The 17039-nt window shown below is 38.5% G+C and overlaps 1 protein-coding gene across 2 annotated transcripts; it reads right to left on the reverse strand.

The window, feature by feature from the left end:
* Positions 1-86: 86 nt before the first annotated feature.
* On the reverse strand, positions 87-15541 carry LOC106913820 (NLR family CARD domain-containing protein 3-like). 2 transcript variants are annotated; one of them, XM_088015327.1, is made up of 11 exons: positions 15465-15541; positions 14956-15081; positions 14814-14885; positions 13747-13854; positions 13036-13105; positions 12690-12910; positions 9042-10833; positions 8770-8943; positions 3454-3627; positions 2228-2274; positions 87-2132 (listed from the first exon to the last, which is right to left on the reverse strand). In XM_088015327.1, exons 6-11 carry the CDS (start codon positions 12829-12831, stop codon positions 1603-1605), a joined length of 2859 nt encoding a protein of 952 aa, XP_087871453.1. In that variant the 5' UTR covers positions 12832-12910; positions 13036-13105; positions 13747-13854; positions 14814-14885; positions 14956-15081; positions 15465-15541; the 3' UTR covers positions 87-1602. The 2 variants fall into 2 exon arrangements, with proteins under 2 accessions (XP_087871453.1, XP_087871454.1); XM_088015328.1 differs by lacking the exon at positions 14814-14885.
* Positions 15542-17039: the final 1498 nt, after the last annotated feature.

Genomic DNA, 17039 nt, shown 5'->3' on the forward strand with positions numbered 1-17039 from the left:
CCTGGATATCATTATTTAATTAGATTAAACTCGAGTGTTACTTTTTAAGGATAGTTTTAGATACAACTGAATAGAATAGAAATGAACAGAATTGAAAAACTTTTATTTTTGTTCCAACTGGTACCAGAAATTCTTCTTTGACAAGGGCTCCATCAAAAAGCATTCCCATATAGTTACACAGATCTCATAGCAAATACAGATAAAAAACATGTAACATACGTAAAACCCAAGGGTCAAATGACAAAATAAGTTGCTTGATTTTGAGCCACTAAAAGGGATTTGACAAAAACCTTGGTGCTTAAGAAAAAAACCTACAGTGGCCGACAAGCACAAACGCGCAGCAATCAATGTAAAACGAATATATGCAACAGAAAAGCAATGCTAACAAAAAGATGCCGCAACAGAAAATAAAAGCAAAAACCTTCAATCAACAAAACATTATCATTAGCGTAATATCAGAATATAGTGCAAATCAAATGAATGTGTCAACAGTGCAGGAGTACATTATATTGTCTTCAGCGAGCCAATAATGACTGAGGAAAGCTACTTCTGTTTTCATGCAATTAGAAAACAAATATATGAAACATATAAAGAATTAAGAGGGTTTTGACAAAGAAACAAGAAGTCTGTTAAAAACCTTGGGAAAATCTTTGATTCTAGTTTCTAGTCTGAATTATTTCTAACTCTAAACTACCTGTCTAGAGACAGTAGACTCAGACATATTATTACATAGTCACAACTCAAAGATGGGAAAAGGTACATGCCTGAAAAAAGGCATGAATGTTCACTGATCCTTCCTGGTACAGATGGTGAAGGCATTTTACATTTACATTAATGGTAGCTTATGTGCTATTTTAAACATCGTACTAAAATTAGCATGGTAACCCACCGTGATGGTGTAAGCCAACGCAATAATAGCTAATATTAGATTTTCAGCTAATTTTGATTTTAAAAACTAAGCATAATAGACTGAATGGAATTGGGTTAATATTAGTCAACATGCTGGTGATAGATAACATTTTAGCCAATATTAGCATTTTAGCTAAATCTACATAGATTGTTTTCACATTGCATTAAATATTTTATGCTAGGTCAATACGCTAGTAGCTTACTAGCGTAAGCTAATACTAATGATAGCTTCCTATCATTAGTATTTTATCTAGCTCTAGATATATACATAATTTTAACTGTTACATGGGGTTTTTATATTGACTGCAGTATGTTACATTAGGTCAACATGCTAGTGCTAGCCTATATGCTATCATTAGTGTTTAAGCTAGGTTTAGCTTTTTAGCTCATTTTATCTTATAAACTGCTGTAACTTTGCAGTTTAGTTTTGGAAACACTGTTGTGCACCAATTTCTAATATTCTTTGGATGGGATTTTTGCATTGAACGTTTTTACTCCTCTTCAACAGTTTTTCTTATAAGCGTTTTACAGGATTGTGCTAGCAGTTGACCTTTTGTGTTAATTATTGTGAAGCGCTGAGATTTTTCTCCCTTGAAAGGTTACACATAATAAAGACTCACATAGTATGTTTATTAAATAACATATACTAGATGAAATACATGTAAAATTAAGTTTCCTGTAACTTAGAAAGGACTATTCAAATGAGCACCAAGACTCCCTAGAACGACTCCTGCATACAAATCCAGGATACAGAGGTTCAGTGAAATTGGTGTTGAAGGTGTAGAGGTGAACAAGTGTCTCTGAGGACACCTTATAGAAAGATAGAGTTCCAGCAGGACAGTCCACATACACAGCTACTCTGCCTGAGACAGAGGCAAGAGGGATAAATGCTTTTTTTTCACTATCGTGCCAAACAGTGTAACCATCATCTGAGCAGATCAGACCCCAGGAGTTATTATTAAATCCAAACCAGGCGTTGTCACTCTCTCCCTTTCTCATGATTCCCCTGTAACTCAGTGATACATAAACCTTCCCACTCCACTCCACCTCCCAGTAACGGCGACCAGTCAGTTCATCAGTACACAGCAGCTGACAGAGATCAAATCTGTCTGGATGATCAGGATACGGCTGCTCCTCTGCCACAGCTGTCACCTTCTTATTTTTGTTTGAAAGTTTGAGAAATTTGTTCACAGTGTTTTTGTCGACTGTTAGTGGACAGAAATCTGAAGGAAACAAAATGCAGTTACTGATGAATGATTTTTCTGAATTCACTGAAGCAAAGATGAGACAATCTGATATGAATCAAAAATGCACTTACACTTCCTGAGACCTGGTGCCATCCATTTCTCTCCTGCAGGCTCCATGCTGTAAGAAAGAAGATGTTTTGATGGTATTAACACTTTCCAAGATGCAAACATGGGCACTCCAATTTAAACCTTAGTGAGTTTTTTAAAGTTTTTCTTACACCTGTCACTGAGGCTCTGAAATCCTATTTAGAGTTTTCCAGACAGTGGAACACACAAAAACATGCACATGGTTTTTTTGTGTTTTTTTTAAGTGTTTATAACCATTAAAAAATCTCCCCTTCAGTTCAACCTTATAAGTTGAGATACATTGTTGATGCTACCTTTATAAAATACTTCCAAGTAAGTATTGGCAAAGCTCAATGTAATTTTCACAGGTGGCGGAGTGTTGTTGTCAGCGGCTGCTGAATGTACCAAAAAATTACTTTTAATGTAACTTAGTTACTTTCCAAATCAAGTAATCAGTAATCTAAGTTACTTTTTCAAGTAGTAGTCAGTAATCCAATTAAGTTACTTTTTCAAAGTAACTATTCCATCACTGTTAATGACCCATTTAGGATCCCAGCATTAATGACTCTAAACATACAGCAAGAATTAAAAAAAAATTATTTATCAGTTCATGTCTATGAATTAGATTAGACTAGGCCTACACCCAATAGTTAGTCACACACCAGTTTTCAGATTCAGATAAAAAAAAATTAAAAAAAACATTAAGTATGTTTTGATGGACTGGCACATACATGTCAAGTCTTCCATTTTGGCCAGAAAAGTACCGAATTTTACTCCTCTGTCCCAGGGTGCTCCCGTATTAGTATTTTCCCATAAATTTCCCGTGTTAGAGTATTAGAGCAATCAACCTGTTTAAAGCTGTTTAAATACTTTTGTACAGCTCTGTGTGAACTTCTCAACATCCTTCTGCACTGGTATGGACAACTCATTATCTCTCCAACATAGATTGATTTCCATTGCTGCACCACAAGTCCTCACCAACATAAACTAACATTCATTGCCTGAGGCTGGCTGAGGCATTTGGGTTTATCCTTCACTCCAGTTGACTCATCCAGACCAGTTCTGTTTCTCCCATCAGTAATCCTCCTTGCTTTCTCTCTCCAGTACTCGCTATCTGCTGAAGATCCTGGACAACACATTCTGGTTTGCTGCCACACCTGTGTCAATTCTTTATCCAGTATTAAGCAACATAGTAGCACTCATTGTGTGACTGTGGACAATGGTTCCTTACCTTATAGAGTCCAGTTTGAAGCTTGGATTCTTCAGTATAGCTGCTAGACTCTCCTTTCCTGAATCTCCTGGATTATTGTAGCTGAGGTCCAGCTCCTTCAGGTGAGACGGGTTGTTAGTCAGAGCTGAAGCCAGAGCAGCACAGCCTTCCTCTGTGATTAGGCAACCTGAAAGCCTGCAGACACAAACACACAACTGGAGGAAGTCTTGTAGCCAGCGGCGTCAGTGAAGGTCCCCACCGCGAGGCTCGGGAGGACCTTTTTAGTCTAGATATAAAGGAACTCAGTGTTTCAGCTGTTTCCAATTTTCCAACAAGTTTGTTCCAGATTTGTGGTGCATAGGAGCTGAACGTTGCTTCTCCTCATTTGGTTCTGGTTCTGGGGATGCAGAGCAGAACCAGAACCAGAAGACCTAAGACACATGTGTCAAACTCAAGGCCCGCGGGCCACATGTGGCCCGCCATGTCATTTTATGTGGCCCCTGCAGCATTTTATAGGCCGACATTGACTTACAATAGGTTTTGAGCATGAATTGACTACAAACTACATCTCCCACAATGCATTCCGATTGTTACCAGCCAACATTACGGCTTCTCGCCACTAGAGAGCAGCAGAGTCACCTCAAGATGCTTATTGATTTTCCCAGCGAATAAAATTGAGACATCGACAAGCTAACATCAAAACGTCCAAGAAAAGAAAAATCGATTTACAAGTAAGACTGTGAATGAAGATGTGTGTGAGTTGGTGTCAGGGCGGCAGGTCGCGCTAGACGTTATCTTGACCGACAACATAAAAAAAAATCGGTCATGTCCTATTTTTATCCGTGAAATTACAATCATATTATCATCGGCTATTTAGTCGCATTTTATGCGGTTTAGTTAATATTCACCGTGAATCCAGATCCCATCACAAATTAAACAGATACATGTATCTACATTTTTCTCGTAGTGACAAAACCACCCCAATAACTTTTAATAAATTAAATTAAGCGACTTCACTTAAATTAGCATCACTTCACCCACTGGGGTCTGAACGCGCTTCCTCCTGGTTCCCATCTGCGCTAATTCATCAGTCAGTTGGATCTTTCTGATCCAAACAGATCACCTCAACTCTGCGAGTATTTTGCCCTGTGCGGTCCGGTGTGCGCTTTTACCAGGATTATTTATTTATTTATTTATTTGCGTGGTTTTGCTTCTCCGAAACGGACAGATGTTACGTCTGCAGCTCCTCCAGACCGCCGCTCTCCTGGGTAACGTGCACCAAGGCTCCATTTGTTAAATCCGCTGGATGAGTTACTTCCAGCGGTTTCTAAGTCTTTGCAGCGGCGGAGCCACGTCCGCAGTGGTTAAGCAGCGGACTGCACATGTTAGAGTCTAATTAACTTTTGCATCGTCATTTATTTCCTCAAGATAAACTACCGGCTCCTCAAATGGATTAACACAACGTTGCATTCTCTTTAGTTTTCTCTGGTCTGTAATGGAAACTTGAATTTAACACGCCATTTCAACCAAAGGTTTGTAATGCGCTTCCTAACCATTTTTTATTTGTAAGTATTGACTTTATTTTTTAGCCAAGCCTCTGTCTCTTCTAATGACATCTTCAATACATTTTTTGATCCCCGGCTTAGTTTATGGACTGAACAGACAGAAACAGTTACCATTATACATTTTCAACTGTTGATTTTATTTTTGAACCATTTTTTTAATTGTAAAGTGTTGATGTTATTTTTGAAACCTTATTTATTTTGAATTGTTGATTTTATTTTTGAACCATTTTTTTTATTTTAAAGTGTTTTTATTTTTGAACCATTTTTTATTTTATTTTTGAACCATTTTTTTAATTGTAAAGTGTTGATGTTATTTTTGAAACCTTATTTATTTTGAAATGTTGATTTTATTTTTGAACCCTTATTTATTTTTGAAGTGTTGATTGTTTGAAAGACCTTACACATGAATTGCCCCATGCAGGGTTTGAACCGATGACCTCAGCATTACCAGCACGGTGCTCTAACCTGCTGAGCTAACTCACCTACCTTACAAACTCTTGAGTTTCCATGGATTTAAGAAGAACTTACATGATCATACCACAATGGAGATTTGATAAAAGTGCTTATATTCCAATGTTTTTCAAAACAACATACATAATATTTTATTTTCCAGAGATTTTGTATTTTGAAGTGTTGATATTATTTTTGAACCATTTTTAATTTTCAAGTGATTGTATTTCAGAGATATTTTTTTATTTAATGTCTTAATTTTATTTTTGAACCATTTTTTATTTGTAAGTATTGATTTTATTTTTTAGCCATTTAACCAAGTCTCTGTAGAACCTTTTGTCTCTGCTAATGACATCTTTAATACATTTCTTTGATCCCAGGCTTAGTTTATGGACTGTAATGTGAAATTGGGCACAATTATAAGTCTGACAGTTTGTTCACCAAGTTACTGTGCTCTCTGAGAGGATCTGTAGAATAAGTATTTGACATTGTTTTATGCCCATCGTTGACGTTAGTCTCTAACAAAATGTGGATCATCTACCAGGAACACTCCAAAGAGCATGAGTTTCTGTAGTGTAGTGGTTATCACGTTTGCTTCACACGCTAAAGGTCGCTGGTTCGAAACCAGACAGAAGCAGATGTTGCATGTTCTATTCATCACAGGTGTTTACTAAAGGTCAACAAGGGTTCTGTGGTGTCATGGTCTGTACTCTGAATCCAGGCATCTGAGTGCAAACCTCAGTTGAAATTTTCATGCGTTGCATCTCACATCATCAACTTTGGAACCTCAAACTGAAACAAAGCAGAGAAGTTCAGTTCCTGTAGTGTAGTGGTTATCATGTTTGCTTTACACGCAAAAGGCCTCTGGTTCGAAACCAGACAGAAATGGTTTTTGTAGGTTATACATCTCTTGGGGTGCAGTGAGACAATAAGAGTCTTCCTCTTTTGTGATGGTTCATTTGCCAATCGACTTCAATGTCGGCTTCTTTGAAATCGAAGCTACTTTACTTCAATTACCAATTGGCAGTTCAATGGCGTAATGCACATGTGTCAAACTCAAGGCCCGCCGGCCACATGTGGCCCCCCAGCATTTTATAGGCCAATGATTGACTTAAAATAGGTTTTGAGCACGTCAATGTGGCCCGCTGAGGGTGGCCAATATGCTGAAGTGGCCCTCGGTGAAATTGAGTTTGACACCCCTGACCTAAGAGGTCTGGAAGGTTGAAACAACCCCAGTAAATTTTAATGTATTGTACTTTGAAGCCATTTAGAGATTTATAAACTAATAACAGTATTTTAAAGTCTTTTCTCTGAGCTGAGCTAGTGTCCTTACACTAGCTCCATGCACTGGGCAACAGAACTGGGCAATGTGCTCTAAGGTTGCATTCAAGCCTGAAGTGATCCAATTCTGATTTTTTTGATGTAATACAACCTGTAACCGATCTTTTCATGACAGTCTGAACAGCACAGGTCAGACTTTTTTCGAATGCGACCCAGGCCACTTATGTATAACCTGAGCTAAGACAGCATATGGACATTTAAACAACAAGGATCCTAGGAACCTTGGAGTACCCCATGTCACTTCTGTCTGCTTCTATGAAAAGTTTCCTATTGAAACAAAGAAATCCCTGTTCTATATGTAAGATTTTAACCAGTTGAGTACTGGACCGGAGAGTCTGACCCAACTCTCCAGTCATTTTAGTAATATGTTATGGTCAATAGTGTCAAATTTGAGTAGGTCAGCCTCATTACAGTAGTGAGCACAAAAACCAGACTGAAAGACATGAAAGTGGTTAGTTATCATTGGGAACCATGATGGTTCATTGGGAACTGTTGTCTTGTTTCTATGGTTGTTTCCAGTAACCATGGCAACAATTCTCCACCAACATGTAGCCTAGCATGTGCGGAAAAAAACTTTTTTTTTTAAACTGTTTTTAATGCTACTCCGGTTTAAGGGGAACACTGTTTATGACAGTGATATAAATCACGTGGTGTGAATTCAGATAAAGTTGGTAATTTGATCAACACAAGAGGCAGGATGGGTTTCTAAGCTAGCTGTTTCAAACTTTTGTAAATCCCGCCATCTATGAGCCCCACCCAGGTGTGTCATGTTCCCAGACAAATTAGCTTGACTCTAACAAGAAGCCATGAATAAACTGACAAAAACAACTTAGGAAAACAACTTCAGTCGCTCAGTTCAATACTCCCGATCCACATTTCCGACATCCAATGATGATTAATTAAGTGACGTGGCTGCAAAGTGTCAATATTTGGGTATCCCCTTTGTCATTAATGCTGTTTCAACATGGTCAATGTAATATATTTTCTGGAAGTAATCTGGTTAACGGCTCAAGGCTCCGTGCTGACGTCTAAGCATCAAATAAACACAAATCAGTCTGATTAAAATAACAATACTAAACATCTAATAATTTCCAGAACAATCAGTGAAGGTAGTTATGCCTATACCACATTATTCACTATCCACTTTATACGTAACTGCTAATGTCACAGTTTTTAGTCCACCTAATCTGTGTGTGACTGGCGACCTGTCCAGGGTGACCCCGCCTCTCGCCCGTAACGTTAGCTGGAGATAGGGCACCAGCAACCCTCCCGACCCCAGTAAGGGACAAGGGTGTACAGAAGATGGATGGATGGATGGATGGATGATCTGTGTGTGTGTGTGTGTGCGTGTGCGCGTGTGTGTGCGTGTGTGGAGGGATGTGAGGGTGTGTGTGTGTACATAGCTATAGGGAAAAAAGATCCTTCATAGCATCCTCAGTAAAATGCTTAGCTCCTCCCTTTGCACCTGCAGAAAAAAAAATTCTGGAGCCGCCACTGTGCAGCAGCATGATAATGCACAGGTTAAATTACAAGTTTTCATGTCATTACTCTTTAACAACTAAGAAAAATCAAATGTATTTTGCCACACACAAATATTAATGTAGTTGTTATTTGCTTGACTTCTTGCCCATTTCAAACCAGCAGTGAGGCTGTCTTCTCTGTAACTGCCCACTACAGCCAAATCAGAGAAAACTATTACGACTGGCTCAAGGTCACTGAAGGCGACCCAGAAGACGGAGACAGCCAGGTTCAAGTACTCTGCGCTCCAAATTAACAAATCAGCAGCACCTGTAAAGGGGAGGAGCAAAAAGACAGACAAGACCTGCAACCCAGACCCACAAGGCCCAGGGCCGTAACAGCTCATACATAAGTACAGTTTTCTTTTTAAAATGTACACAAAATAGTTAATAATGGCAACCTAAAACATGCATTAGACATGTTTCTAAATTACTAAATATGTAATAATTTAAATGTATCTCACCTTAGAATCTCCAGTTCACAGTCTGGACTCATCAGTCCACTGCACAGCAGCTTCACTCCTGAATCTTCCAGGTCGTTGTTACTCAGATCCAGATCTCTGAGACTAGATGTTGTTGAGCTGAGCAACGAGGACAGAGCTTCACAGCTTCTCTCTGAGAGGTTACACCCACTCAGTCTGAGAGGACAGAAGGAGTACAAAGTAATTGTCTCATTATTATTATTATTATTATTATTATTAGGCATTATTATAAAACGGACTACATCTGTACTTACACAGCTTTCCTGGAGGCTTTGACTACTGGCAGCAGTCTCAGTAGAGCTTCCTCTGAAGCAGAGTATTTCTTCAAGTCAAATGTTTCCAGATCTTTCTCTGATGAAAGTAGGATGAAGTGCAGAGCTGACCACTGAGCAGGAGACAGCTGCTGTGCTGAAAGACTTCCTGTTTGTAGAGATTGTTGGATTTCCTCCACCAGAGACTGATCATTTAGTTCATTCAGGCAGTGGAACAGATTGATGCTTTTCTCAATACACAGATGATTATTCATCTTCTCCTTGATGTACTGGGCTGTGTCTTTATTAGTTGCTAAATTTTCTTCTGTCTGTGTCACAAGCCCTCTTAGGCAGCGCTTATTGGTCTCCAGAGAAAGACCAAGTAGGAAGCGGAGGAACAAGTCCAGGTGTCCATCTGAACTCTCCAGGGCCATGTCCACAGCACTCTGGTAGATGTCTGTCTCTGAAGAAGCATGACTTTGTTTTTCTAAATCCTTTGATTTTGTTTCATCTTTTGCCAGCAGATTGACTCCAGATTTGATGAAGGTCAGGTGAACATGAAGAGCAGCCAGAAACTCCTGAACACTCAGGTGGACGAAGCAGAACACCTTGTTCTGGTACAGCCCTCTCTCTTCTCTGAAGATCTGTGTGAAAACTCCTGAACACACTGAAGCTGCTCTGATATCGATGCCACACTCTGCCAGGTCTGATTCATAGAATATCAGGTTTCTTTTCATCAGCTGTTCATAAGCCAGTTTTCCCAGAGACTCGATCATCTTCCGGGTCTCTGGACTCCAGATTGAATCTGTCTCAGCTCCTCCATTGTACTTGATGACCTTCAGTTTGGTCTGAACCACCAGGAAGTGGATGTACATCTCAGTCAGGGTCTTTGGCAGATCTTCTCCATCTTTCTTGTTCAACATGTCTTCCACAACTGTAGCAGTGATCCAGCAGAAGATTGGGATGTGGCACATGATGTGGAGGCTTCTGGATTTCTTTACATGGGAGATTACTATTCTGGACTGCTTCTTATATCTAAATCTTTTAGTGAAGTACTCGTCTTTCTGTGGGTCAGTGAATCCTCTGATCTCTGTCACCATGCCAACACACTCAGCAGGGATCCGATTGGCTGCTGCAGGTCTTGTGGTTATCCAGAGGTGAGCTTTGGGAAGCAGGTTCCCTCTGATGAGGTTTGTCAGAAGAACATCCACTGAGGTGGACTTTGTTACATCTGTCAGGATCTCATTGTTGTGGAAGTCCAGTGGAAGTCGACTCTCATCCAAGCCATCAAAGATGAACACAACCTTTAACTCTTCAAACCTGGAGATTCCTTTGGTTTCACTAAAAAAGTGGTGAACAAGCTCCACCAAGCTGAACTGTTCTTTTAACAGATTCAGTTCTCTGAATGTGAATGGAAACATGAACTGGATGTCCTGGTTGGTTTGGTCTTCTGCCCAGTCCAGAGTGAACTTCTGAGTCAGGACTGTTTTCCCAATGCCAGCCACTCCCTTTGTCATCACTGTTCTGATTGGTTCATCTCTTCCAGGTGAGAGTTTAAATATGTCTTCATGTTTAATTGCTGTTTCTGGTCTGTCTGGTTTCCAGGTCACTGATTCAATCTGTCTGACCTCATGTTCATTATTAACCACTCCAGATCCTCCCTCTGTGATGTAGAGCTCTGTGTAGATCTGATTCAGAAAGGTTTGATTTCCTGATTTTGCAATTCCTTCAAACACACACTGGAACCTCTCCTTCAGGTTAGACTTTAGTGTTTGTTGGCTTGTGATGAGTGATTCTATGAAACAAAAATATGAAATAATGTAATTTAAGAGTGATTTTGTCATGTTTTTGTGTGGGACTGAAATACAAGGGCAACTGGAAATGAGTTTTGAAGTTTTAATACGAAAGTAAAAAGCAACTTACAATTCATCAGAGGCACTATATAAACTATATTGCCAAAAATATTTGTTCACCCATCCAAATGATTTGAGTCAGGTGTTCTGATCACTTCCATGATCCAGGTGTATAAAATGAAGCACCTATGCATGCAGACCGTTTTACAAACATTTGTGAATGAATGGGTCGCTCTCAGGATCTCAGGAAATTCCACCATTGAACTGTGATAGGATGTGATAAATCCAGTCCTAAATATTCCACACTCAGCTGTCAGAAAACTGTAAGAAAATGTACAGTGTGCTGTAAGACAATGGTATTGCTTAGGAACGACAGCAACTCAGCCACAAAGTGGTAGGCCACATAAATTAACGGAGTCGGGTCAGTGGATGCTGAAGCAAATAGCATGAAGTCGCCAAGAAGTGACTGACTTCTGCAGAGTCAATCACTACAAACCTCCAAACTTCACGTGACTGTCAGATTAGCTATAGAACAGAGAGCTTCATGTAATGGATTTCCAAGGTGGAGCAGCTGCATCCAAGATATACATCACCAAGTTCAATGCAAAGCGTTGGCTGCAGTGGTATAACACACACTGCCACTGGACTCTAGAGCAGTGGAGGCGCGTTCTCTGGAGTGACCAATTGCAGTTTTTCATCTGGCAATCTAATGGACGAGTCTGAGTTTGATGATACGTGTCTGACTGTATTGTGCCAAGTGTAAAGTTTGGTGAAGTATGCTGGTATACTCTAATATACCAACATACTTTTTGGACAAATCCATGCTCCCAACTTTGTGGGAACAGTTTGGAGCTGGCCCCTTTCTTTTCCAACATGTCTGTTCACCAGAGCACAAAGCAAGGTCCATAAAGACATGGATGACAGTCTGGTGTGGATGAACCTGACTGGCCTGCAGAGTCCTGACCTCCACCCGATAGAACACCTTTGGGATGAATTAGAGCTAAGACTGAGAGCCAGGCCTTCTTGTCCAACATCAGTATGTGACCTCATAAATGTGCTTCTGTAAGAATGGCCAAAAATCCCCATAAAATCTCATAATCCTTGTGGACAGCCTTCCCAGAAGAGTTGAAGCTGTTCTGGATGCAAAGGGTGAACCAACATCATATTGACCCTATGGATTAGGAATGGGATGTCATTTAAGCTCATATATGAGTGAGGGCAGGTGAGCAAATAATTTCGGCAATATACTATGCTTTAGAAATTCAATTTTTATCTTTTAGATAACAGAATAGAGAACACAGTTTGGAAACGCAAACTTTTTTCCATACTTATCAAGACCTGGATAAAGATGGAAATCAAATTCCATTCATTTCATCACTGGGTAGGAGAATTAGCCAGTTTTCCAAGGGAGATCCTGATGGGGGTTAAAACCCAGTCCAACAAAGCCTCTATGGTCTTATAGAACGGTTTTCATTATGCCTGTTTTGCTTTAACATTTGAAGTTGTGTATGTGTTTTGTAGCCTAATTAAAGTTTTTTTTTTCACAAAATCAAATTTTCTATTTTTTGGAACGTATTAGAGTACTTTTGTGTAAAACAAAACAAATAAATTGTTTTGAGGAAAATGACAAAAGAATATAATTGCAGGATTTAATTTTAGGTTTCATCAGAATAAAGGTTAAATCTATTAAATTCTTGTAGACTTCATGTTTCTTTGAAGGTATCTATACCTGGTGTCAACTACAATAAGTCTTTAATGATCTCTTGTTCCACCATTTCTGTAGAAGAATATCTCTTACTGCTCTGCAGAAGGTCAGCCAGGTCATCCAGATTCATCATTCTCAAGAAGTCAACGGTGATCTTTAAAAACGCCTCTCTGCTGCTGCTGCTCCTCTGCTTCTTATTTATTTCCAGACACACCCTCCTCCTCCTCCTCCTCATCTGGATAATCTGAACTCAAGACCTTCTGGATCTCCTTCAGCTCGTCCTTCACAAACATAACAATCTTTTTCTCCAGTTCCTAAAGCAGAATAAGACATGAAACACCCCTCTGAAAATGTCTGAGACAATCAAGTGATCTATAAAATGAAGTAAAAATTTTATTAACAGAAGAGATTAAAAATGTAGTATTTAATATATACAGACCATAAATATGGAGCCCAGCCGCATTTGAAACTCATGTGGAGGCTGAACAACGTCTGGGCTCTGCTTGAATCTATGGAGAAATCATGAGAAATGGCTTTTATATATATATATATATATATATATATATATATATATATATATCTTTTCGTGGGTTTTTCAGTAGAACAGGATTCCACATTATTTGCCTAAAATTGACCCATTCTTGTATTTGTTTTAGTGCTTATCTAAAATATTAGAAAGAAACTAAAGCTCTGGAAGCTGAAATGTCAAAGTCTAATTCTACCTGACATGGTACTGGCTGCTGTTTGAAGGCCAGCATTTATTTTCCATGGTGCTGATTGGCTGTATTCCTAAGAGCAGAAACTTGGATTTTAGCTTCTGTGGCAAAGACAATTTCTACTGTGTACTAATGCAACTTAAGGTGCATTTTGTGTCTAAATTATTGAAATAGGCATAGACCATTATTAAATTATTAAATATAATTTTTATCGACCGTGACAAAAATCAGCCCATTGGTTGATTTTATTGATGGACATTAAAATCAGCCCAGTAGAAAGGAGTGAAAATAAAGAAAACGTTTCATGCAGCCGGGAGGGCAGGTGTGTGTGTCTGGGAGAAATCAACACGAAGCTATACAAGTATAAGTGTATGGTAAACCGTAAATCAGTTTTCATAGAGTTATGAATAAATCATTTATTTTATCAAGTTCACCTCTTTGCATCTGAAGGTTGATCAATGTTCAAATTAATTAATCCATCTTTTGACTTGGTGCTCTTGAAGGACAGACAGCTTGGTCCAGGTTCTTGTTCCGGTCGTTTCCTGTGGATGAGAATGTCAGTCCAGTCAGACGCCTCTTTTATTTCCTGTCAGAAATAAACTTCTTGGATTAATAAATCTACAGTGTGAATGAAAACCATTCACCACGGTGAACATTTTAGCCTTTTATTGCTTTTACAAAGCATCATGATCCAACAATTACAGGCTTTTTTTTTTCTTTTTTTTTACAATTAAAAAAAATCTCCTTAAAGCTGTAATATGTAACTTTTATAAAACATGTTTTTTACATATTTGTTAAAGCTGTCACCATGTCGTGACACGATGGTATGAGAGACAATCTGTGAAATGATCAAACTCCTCCAACTATTTTTGCCATCTACAGAAACGCAACAATGCCAGTCAAAATCAACCAATAAGAGCCTGGAGGAAGGTCTTAGCGCTGTCAATTAACCTTGTGTATGTGCTGCTTAATGTGCTTATGGCAGAGAAACAAATTACCAAGACAGGAAAACTGTTTATCCGCATCACTGATGACCATGATAACTATCATCAGCAATCCTAGCAGACTCTGCCAACAGGTAGAAGCTAAAAGCTAAAAGCATTGCTACAGCTAGCTGGGGACAGGATGGATGAGCAGCACATGCACAGGAATAATTGACAGCACTAAGAGCAGCTTGATTTTTTTATGGATTATTTGTCTCATACCATACGGTCACAACATAGTCAGTTTCAACAAATATTTAAAAGACTTTTTTAATGAAAGTGACATGCTGCAGTTTTAACGTCAAAGTGAAACCTGATTTCTACAAAATAAAGAAAAATAAAATGTAACTTTTTACATGCACCTTAATTTCAAAATTACATGTTTCATTCCTATGAATAATAATGGTCTTCCAATACATACCACTTCCCATAGGAGCAGAATGTGCCGACATGTGAAAGATGAAATACTTTACATTGATTCAGTTACATTTTACACATGTGATTCAGCTACAGCTAACCTCTTTGTAGCAGAAAGCTGGTTCAGGTCAGACTGGCCAGACTCCATATCAGATTCTCTTTCAGTCTGATTTCTGCAAGTAAAGTTGCTTTAATGCTGGGAGTGCTGATCCTGACAAAGTGATGAGGAGACAGACATCTCACCTCTTGTCCTCTGGTTTCTTACATAAAGTGGTTTCAGAGAGAGGAGCTTCCTCTTCCTTGTCCTCAGACGTCTCCATGTTGCCAAATTCAGATCAATACCAGCTTAGACACACAGTCCACCTTAATCTGCAGAAAGACAGACTCCACATTAAAACTAATGTGTTGGGATTTTAGCCATAGATCAACACAATGTTAATAAAATGACACACGGCTTTCAAATTCATAATTAATGTATATTTAGACGCAAAGGAGTTTAATAACAACACAAGCAATAACAATAAAAACGAATGCACGTTTAAGCAAGAATCAACTAACCTAAAAATAGTTCTGAATTCTGTTTGGATAAAATAAAATTGGCAAAAATTTCCGAGAAAACTTCTTGACCCGTTTTCATTATTCCTCCAGACTGAACAGCTGCTGCTGAGTCCCGTAACATGAAAGAAATAGAGGAACCCTTTGATAGATTAATTATTTATACAGCTGCGTCCGCCACGAATAGATTATCTTACCTTCCGTTGGAGGTTGATAGAAAATCATCTGCGCAACAGAAAAACACAGGCGAAAGAGAAACTTTAATGTGTTTTTTTTAAGCACATGACAGCTGTGTTCTCTAGATAAGAAACTGTGGCAGGTCGTTTTGACATGTAATCGGTTTTGCCCGACTAACTGTAATTACGTCCCAGATATCTAAAAAGAACTATATTTTGGCTATTCTGAATAGCAAATTAGTATATTTCCATTTACATTCTGAATTGTAAAATTTACAATTCAAGATATCTTCAGTTATATTTTGATGTATCTAAGCAAGGCCTTAAATCTTAAATGGCATGATTTACCATTTGAAGGCTCACACAATTGTAATATAATCTTGAGCTTAATTATGATTAGTCAAATTCTTTATATGTCACAATATAGAAAGAGCTCAGTAGTGTGGGGCATGTAGAGAAAACAAATTTCGCATATTTAAATCTGCAAAAGTCTCCAATTTGCTTGATTAAAAACATTGTGTTTTTAAGTAGTAAATAGTATTCATATAGTATCTCAATATGAATACTGTGTACACATTTGAAATCTTAAGTGTCAGCTGTTTTAAACAGACATTTGATTAAGTACATTTGTTGATGCATACATATAGAAAAACTTGCATACATAACATGTATGTATGTTAGCATGCACGAGAAATATGAGGTTGCCAAATTCAACAGTTTCCATGAGTTTGTTGAAAACCAGTCAACTGAACTCAACATGTAGGATCAAATCAACTTGGCCGAGGTCCCACTCATGTTTGACAGTTTCTAAATAGATGTGTCTTTTAGGCCAATGTTGAGTTTAGATTTATGGAACCAAAATGTGGGACAGGTCGGGCCAAAATGATTTGCTTGATGGTTTCTGTGGTGCCTTTACTAAGCCCACAATTCATACAGCCCAGAGAATGCAGGATATAGATGATCAACTTATTATAGTAGTTTATTTTATTGAAGAAAGTTAAAAAAGGCAGAAATTAATTGGAGTGTAAAACTGCAGTCACATGTAGCCCATTTCTGCTCTACTTCTATCAGTCACACATCCCAGATCATTTGCACTTGACTCATCCTGTGGTTACAACAAGCAACAAGATGGAGCTGAAAGATCTTAAGCAAAAGCTAAAAGCAGCTGAATTTACACTGCTATACTCAAACTATGGTCTAAAAATGAAACAGTAAAATCTTAAAAAAATATATTGGGTTTAATTTGGACCAACAAAGTGGCAACAACAAGCATGACTATAAACATTATTATTTGACTCTATCATGGCTAATTAAACGTATTAAGCACAGGTACAGTGTACAGGTACAATTAGCCTCCAAGAGGCTAATTTAGCTAGCTTCCACTGTATATTTTCCGGCAAAAAAAATTGTTACAAACGCGCCTTCAACCATTCGCATCACAGTCCTACTGCCATTAAGTCCTAAAACTACCACCAGTAACTTTATAACGTAACACTTTGGAATTATTTTGGTTTTAGAGTACAAAAACATTTTGACAGATGCAGATTTCTACTCACCGGAGTGTAAGTGTCGCATAGGATGACGTCAGCTTATTCT

This window comes from Poecilia mexicana, unplaced genomic scaffold (assembly GCF_051168715.1).
Source record: "Poecilia mexicana isolate PSO_F unplaced genomic scaffold, ASM5116871v1 scaffold_18, whole genome shotgun sequence".
NCBI lineage: Eukaryota > Metazoa > Chordata > Actinopteri > Cyprinodontiformes > Poeciliidae > Poecilia > Poecilia mexicana.